General features: G+C 37.0%; 1 protein-coding gene across 1 annotated transcript; it reads right to left on the bottom strand.

Moving 5' to 3' along the window:
* Window positions 1–138: 138 nt before the first annotated feature.
* LOC121757087 (K(+) efflux antiporter 3, chloroplastic-like) lies at window positions 139–7,520 on the bottom strand. Its single transcript, XM_042152572.1, has 19 exons — window positions 7,301–7,520; window positions 6,449–6,829; window positions 5,886–5,987; window positions 5,611–5,691; window positions 4,994–5,095; window positions 4,720–4,797; window positions 4,146–4,214; window positions 3,975–4,025; window positions 3,394–3,507; window positions 3,212–3,313; window positions 3,008–3,142; window positions 2,656–2,837; window positions 2,442–2,577; window positions 2,275–2,346; window positions 2,078–2,176; window positions 1,616–1,777; window positions 1,217–1,306; window positions 976–1,137; window positions 139–541 (listed from the first exon to the last, which is right to left on the bottom strand). Exons 1-19 carry the CDS (start codon window positions 7,346–7,348, stop codon window positions 302–304), a joined length of 2,406 nt encoding a protein of 801 aa, XP_042008506.1. The 5' UTR covers window positions 7,349–7,520; the 3' UTR covers window positions 139–301.
* Window positions 7,521–7,754: the final 234 nt, after the last annotated feature.

Raw genomic sequence — 7,754 nt, forward strand, 5'->3', positions numbered from 1 at the left:
ATAAAAAAAAAACGAAACTCCTATTCGTAGACAGAGAGTAGTATTTTAAAATCCACAAGTAAAAAGTACTTTAAGCGTATTTAGTGAAACCACCAAGAATAAACGCTGATGAACTATAAGAGCAATAGATACAAATCATGACTAAGACTCTTGAGCAATATATAAGCATATCTGAATTTTAATAAGTATTCATGAATCGACGTATGTACACATTGTGGTTAATACTAAAGATCACATTTAGTATACAAAAATTGAGCTTCCAAAGGCATGAAACAAGGATATACAAATTCAGGATGTTGAATCATGTATAACGCCCGTCATTGCCAACACCTACTCGATTCTTCACATCACCTTCGTCTGCAACGTTGCTTTCTGTACCTATATCGCAGTACAACACTCCTTTAGCTTCATCCTCCTCTAAAACTACCTCGTCATCATCATCTATACCACCTGCCTCCATGGCCCCGCTATCACTCGCCCGTGATTCATACCTTGCACTTCTAGAAGGTTGATATGCCCCTACTAAGTCTGCAGCCCTCAGCTTAAAGAAACAAACCATTCACTTGTAAGATATACATGTCACAAGCATCATATGATATAAGTGGACAAAACAGTAGGGAATGTGTAATTTTGAGAAGTGATGATGATATGATGATGATGCCTTCCTATTATTGTGTATGACTTTATGCTCTTCTCTTTCTTCTAGCATAAACCTTGGATGTTGGGTTCCGATCATGGCGTGATAAACATGTGCATTGCATCCAATTCAGTCTTTCACGAGAGAATCAAGCATATTGAGATTGATTGCGACTTTTTTCATGAAAAAAAAACAATAAGGATTGATTTCTACACGACATACTAAGATATGAAGCTCTCAATGGGGTCGGGTTGGTTATCTTTGGAACAAGGTAGGCACAGGCATAGGCATAGGCATGATGGAACATAAATGTGTAATCTAGTGTGGGAATAGAATACCTGCAATGGCTTCATAACAGTCATCTCTTGATCATCACTTCTTGCTATAGTTTCTTGAGCTTGTACTTCCATCGATTCTCTTACAAGCTGCCTTAGAAAGTTTACATCATCAGACATAACACCAAATCCTGTTAAAAGCTTCGACCCGAGCTGCAAACTTGTCTGGGGAATTAAAAGGAAAAACTGTCAGGACGCTATATCACTTCAAGATATTTGATGACGAGAATGCAGACCGCGATACCTCTGCATTTTCAAGAATGGCATCAGTTGCACCCGCTTTCTTCAATTCAAGCAAATGCATCATGTCCTGTGCACGCACATATATAGGAACCTACCAAAGTAAAAGTTAGCTTTATCGGCTGAACCTGTGTATGAAAAAGTGTGCTAGTGTGTGTGCAAACAGTTAACTACAGCTTTGTGACGACATCTCTAGGATCGTAACTGGAGGGGATCAATTGAGCCCTTCTTAATTCTGATGGTGGATTTGGGAAAAATACTCAAGGAGGGGGCAATGGAAAGGCAAAAGAACACAGGAATAGTTGTCTGACCCTTATCCTGGTTATATATATATATATATATATATATATATATATATATATATATATATGAAGAGAGAGAGAGATAAGAGAAAGAGAGCAACCGCAGGAAAGACAAGACGAATGCGCTCAACAGCCTCAAGTGTCTTCTTCTTCCCTGTATACATAATCAAAATAGCTTTGGGGGAATTGATGCCAGCAGACTGCAAAACAGCTGGACGGGAACCATCGCCATAGAGAACAGGGAAACCAAGTTTCCTAGATGTCTGTCATCAGTTAAAAATAAAAAATAAAAATGAAATTGAGTCCTAGGCTCAGCATAAGATGCAGAAAATCCAACCCGGCCAAAAAGAAAATATATATCCTACCAGAACTGCTGGAAATTTTGATTTCATTACATAGATTAATTATAATAGTGTAGAAAACGTAAACTATTATTGGCTTCCGAATCTGTTTATGACCATCTAAACTGGAAATCAATATTTAATCTAAAGACACGATTATAGGTGTCTATGCAGATTAGGGGCGTTTTCATTAGAAATCTCGAGGATCTCAGAAGCAATAACCTTCACAACAGAAGGATCCAGATCAAAAGCGACATATGGCCACCCAGCATCACCATCGATCCCAGAAGCTAATGGAGTTGCTAAGAAATTGGCAAGGACCTTGTTCACAAAAGAGCTTATAAATATTAGCTCAAAATCAAACATATTTTCTGCGAGCTAATAAGTTGGATGCTTTAGAAATGATAAACGAACTATACCTGTGCCTTTTTACCAAATCCAACTATCACAACAGGTTCAGTGGCATCAAAGTTTACAGAGTCATCAGCTTTCTGTGTCAATTAAAGGACAAGCTTATTTTACCATCTAACTAAATAAATCACATCAAATACCTGAATAAGTAACTATCGTTATTTCAGAAACTTACATTCTCATCCTCAAATTTCTCACCAACATAATCAGCCAACTTTCTTCCCACGTCATTCAGAAATGGTGTGAGAGACATTGACAGGACAACAACAATAATGAGAAGCTTGTTCAGTTCAAGTGGTAGCACCCCAAGCCTATAACAAGTCTGGAGTTAGCATGCTGCAATTCTATGACAAAAGAATGATCGATCAAGAAAAATAATTCATTATTACCTGTTTGCCAGTGAAAATACTACAAATGCAAATTCACCACCTTGAGAAAGAAGCAAACCTATCCGTATGCTCTCTTGAAGAGTCAGTCCAACTCGGGGACCTAATGCCGTTATTATCAAAGTCTTGATAACTATCAAACCTGCCAAGAGTGAGATTACGTTTGGCCACTCTCGCAAAAGCAGCTGCACAAAACAGGTGAACGTGTTAAAGGGAGTTGAAAAAGATCCAAAATGTAGGTGCTTGAGGAAACTAAATGCATCAAAACAGTGATGTGCATGAAACATGAACCATAGAAAACACCAGTAAAGTTGACAAAAGATTTTCCCACACAATGTCAGAATATATCCAGTACCTGTGTGTCAATCGAAGTACCAGTTGTCACAAAAAACAACCCAAGAAGTAAGCCTCTGAAAGGCCGTATGTCGGCTTCAATCTGTGTGCGGTAGTTAGTTTCTGCTAAAAGAGCCCCAGCTAAAAATGCCCCTAGCTGCAAATAAATAAATTTAGAAACAAGTACACCCATTATAGTATATATTCAGAGTATACAGCATCAAACCGTGTCACTGAAGCCCAACTTTTGGGTAATTAGTGAAGTTCCTGCAACAGTAAGCAAGCAAAGAGCGACAAAAGCTTCTGAACTCCTTGCTTCTGCAACAACCTGGAATCAACAGTCGAATTTCATCGCAGGCAAAATAAAATTTTGGATGTAGATTCTCTTTATGATAAAGTTGTTCACACCTCAAAAACCCGCCTCAGAAGATACTTTCCACCAAGAGACAGCAGACCTAATCCAAGTAAAGCTTTTAGACTTTCTTTAAGAAGAGTTGGCCAAAGACTTTCTTCAACCAAATTCTGCAGATAAAACCTTTGGAAGCTTTAGTAGTAGTTTGGTAGAAACGATGCAGCTTCAGAAAATAACAATATGATAGGCAGCAACCTTGCACCCAAAATCAGTTTTGTAGAAAAAACTCTATATGTTCACCATTTAATACGTTAAAGTACTTAAGCAACCAGCTAGTCTAATTGGATGTGATGTGCTATCTCAGCATCAGTTTTTTGAAAGACCATTTCTTGTTTAGGTTACAAAAATCACGGTCCCAAGATGATGACTATAATCAAAACTAGATAAGTGACTAAAGAAAAATAAGTGATACCTAATTCTAGAAGTGATCATTGTAACTCGTTTTAGGAGCTCTCAGGCTCATCTACTGAAAACTTAAGCAAACAAACACTAAATAACTTACAAGATGATTTTAGGAACACACAAGTGTACCTAAATAGGATCTTATTGTTTATGCCATCTGAATATTTCAATATACCTGGCTCTCCAGCACCGGCAGTATCACAAGAAGTGGGACAACTGCAATGTCCTGCAAATACCAAGCAGTAGGGATCCAAAGGTTACTAGTTCCGAACACTGTCATATGACCACTCCCAGCCGATTCAGTTTTATTTCCTTAAAAGTTGGGGATATGGAAAACATATAACACCTGCAATAGAAGTATCCCTAGAGTTGCTGACCCAAATCTGGTAGGGAGCTCCCCCTTTTCTGCAAGAAGCTATAATAGCGTGTAAGAAAATAATAAGTACGACCAATGCTTTTGGTACTTATGAATGGCCTCAGCCACCTAGTTTTTCATTCTTACTATCATGATAATGATATACAAATCTCATCTTAAAGATTCTTTAGTACATAATAGAGAAAAACTGAGCTAAGCAATCAAAGCCTGATGAATGAAATGGAGGAAACATGAAAAGCCGCTAATAAATAAACTTCCAGATTATTAAGAAATTACAGTGAAGAGCTATTGAATCTGAAATAGATCATCATTTAATTCTGAAGCCACATCTTGCATAAAATGGTTAAAGTTCAAGTGTTAATTAGATGGTAAGGGGGGCATAGTCACATAGAGAACTCAAGGCACAAATTGGACAATAGGAGAAGGAAGAAGACAATTGTTCGATATAGACTAAAAGTCGCAGTATTATAACTTCTGCACAGTGGACTTAAACAAGCCACGGATAAAGGAGCACCCACTATTCAGGAAATTTGAGCTTAAGTACCTGTAGAACAAATGCCGAAGAAGATAAGGAAAGAGCAGCACCAATAACCACAGCCTCATCAATGCTTCGAATGTTGACCTACAATTTTTCATAGAGCATCATCAAAACACAACAAAATGACGGTAACAGTAAATAAACTGCACAGACACACAGAGAGACATATAATTTATCCTTCTGCTTTTTAATGTCTTGATAAAAGGATATATGGAGCATACATTAAATTTTGCAAACATAGATTTTCCTTGGAATCAAATCAGTCATATAATTATATTACCAAGTCAGGTCTTGAGTGGAAAAGAAACTCCAATATTTTCGTTCCAATAGCACCGTTTGGTGGCAGCTCAAATGCTGTGAAAGCGAGAGTTGATAGTATAACCTATAAGGTGACAACACAAAATCAGCATTAAAAGACAGCTTACTGCATGAATAATCAAATGGAAAATTTTGACATAATATTACAACCTAGACTACACTGAATGCATTATAACTTAAGTAACAACTAACAAGAAACACGGGAAAAAGAAAATCAAAAAGATGGGCTAAGACCCATCGGATTAAAGATCTTCATGCATATGAATCTGCTTGGACTAATTCAGGTTCCTCCTTATTCAAGCTAGCATAACTGAGATTAGCTAAAAGTAGCTAGTGTCTAGAAAATGAAAGTTGCATAGCTCTATATCCAGGAACATCAAAGCTCTACAAAACACAAACCTGCCATCACTCAGAAGCTAGATCTAGCTTTATTTAGCATATTCATTGCTTTTTACCATTCGATCTTTTACAGGTAAAGAACTGACATGAAACGGGATGATGAAGACCTTGTGGCAAAGGGACCCAAGAGAATCAAATGGTTACAAATTACAATGAACCAAACTATGTGTCTGTATATACCTGAGTTAGCCCTAGGCCAAATGCAAATTTAGCAAGAGCAGTCAAACGGGCAAGCGAGAGCTCCAAACCCATCTCAAACAGCTGCAAGAACTTATCTGTTAGTTAGCTGATAACCATTCAAAAGAAATGGATAACTTTATATAATAACCAGAAAGGAATAAAGATGGCCACACAGAAGCCAATGAGAAAGTAAAATAATTGTTTGGGCTTAGTCCATGTTGTCATGGAAGGTTTTCAATCCAGTAATAAATAAATAAGTAATAAATTGAATTTACCAAGAAGAGAATTCCCCATTCAGATAGAACTTTAACATCTGTGAGATTTCTAATCAAGCCAAATTGGTTGAGAATAACCCCTGCGGAGAAGAAACCTAGAATCTGAAACAGGCAAAGAAATTAGCACTTGTAGGCATAAATATAATATGCTACAAAATCAAAAAAGAGATAAAAATTTACCACTGTAGTGTTTCATAGTTGAAACATAAAATGAGTTAAGTTCATTCTAAGTTACACATGAAAAAGTACACAGTTAGTGCAGCCAACACAGCAATCAAACTTGTCAAGTTATTATACACAATGCAATGTTGTCAGATATTTGGCTAATTGATTCCTCTCCAGAAAAGAGGCACTCTAGTTTTATATATATTACGAGCATTTCTGAGTCATTCAAAGATGTGAAGAAATTCTGACAGATCAAGAACCCATGATTCTACATAATCATCCAGAACTCATTTAACATATATCCGAAAACGAAGCATTTTACACACGAACAGTTGCTACAAAACAAATTTGTAAAACTAATGAAATTTCAAGAATCCTACTTGGTAAGGTCAACTTACTGGACTAGCTTTAATCGTTTTGAAGACAGGAACCACAAGTACTGTTACACATAAGAATGTCAGCGTGTCCAACCCCAAGTCATTGATAACATCCACAGCAGTCGCAACATCAAGTGAAGCATGTATCCTAACTCTGAAATTTTTGACATGTCTACGGCTGAGAAGGTGGCCCTTTCCGCGACCAGTTACTGAGTAAGATGATAATGGTCTCCCTTTGAAACCATTGTACACAAGATGGCCATTGATTCGGCGACTCATGGATAGGGATGGGGAACCCGCCAACTGACCGCAACTGGATGTAACAGTAAGATGGCACTGAGACGGGTGGGAAGCCAAGGCCATTGATCTAATGGGATTAGTCTGGAAACTGATGTCAGAGCCCTACATTAAGTGCATGCTGATTAGCAATTCAATTGCCACACGCGTGCAAAAACATATCATACAGATTCACACGTATAATTAAACAGTCAAGCTAGAACATATCAAATCACAACAGAAAAAATGTGTAAACATTCTATGTCGACATGAAAAATATCTCAAAATATCGCCAGCTGCAGCAAATTAACCCTCTTAATAGCAATCAGTGAAAGGAAAATCAAATGAAACGTGAAAGACATCTCAAAATATCTCAATTTCATTGCTAACAACATAAACATAAATTATCCCCTCCTTCAACGCAAACACATTCAGCAAAAGTGAAAACGACAATCCTCTCATTCTCCAACTAAATTGCAAAGGAAATTGATCAAAATAAAAAAGCAAAAAAGTACCAAAGCGTTCAATGAATTAAACATGTAATTAAGAATTCTACGATAATCATATAGAATTAAACGAAAATGAAGCGAAACTGACTTTGAATTTGCGGGCATGAGCAACTGCATCAAACATACTGACATTCATGAAACCAGAACAAGCGACCTAATCAAACAATTGCAGCTAACATTTGACGAAGGCACACTGAGAAAGAGTCTCCGGAGTTGAGATAATGGAGTTTGCAGTAGGGAAGGAGGAGGAAGAGGAGGAGCCACACGTTCACGCCATTGGAGTTTTTGGAGCTTTTTGAATGAGAGAAATAAATTTGTCATTTTAGCGGTCATAAATCACAACATCAAAATATGGATGATTGTTGTGTGATTACGTGGCATTTCCGTGGAATCTTAATTTGGATCAAATATTTTTAAATTACAAACAATTTCTAAATAATACATTTATGATTAAGTTACCGAATGCTCAACAAAAAAACTACAATTTCATTATATTGGAGAAGTGGGAAAATATAAGATAGATTTACTAAAATTATAGACTC

This window comes from Salvia splendens, chromosome 12 (assembly GCF_004379255.2).
Source record: "Salvia splendens isolate huo1 chromosome 12, SspV2, whole genome shotgun sequence".
NCBI lineage: Eukaryota > Viridiplantae > Streptophyta > Magnoliopsida > Lamiales > Lamiaceae > Salvia > Salvia splendens.

Coding starts and splice junctions, on each gene's coding strand:
- LOC121757087 (XM_042152572.1), bottom strand. CDS start 7,348: ATGAATGTCAGTATGTTTGATGCAGTTGCTCATGCCCGCAAATTCAAA. Junction 4,798..4,993: donor TCCACTCAAGACCTGACTTG/GTAATATAATTA, acceptor GAAAAATTGTAG/GTCAACATTCGAAGCATTGA. Junction 2,347..2,441: donor AGAAATTTGAGGATGAGAAT/GTAAGTTTCTGA, acceptor TAATTGACACAG/AAAGCTGATGACTCTGTAAA.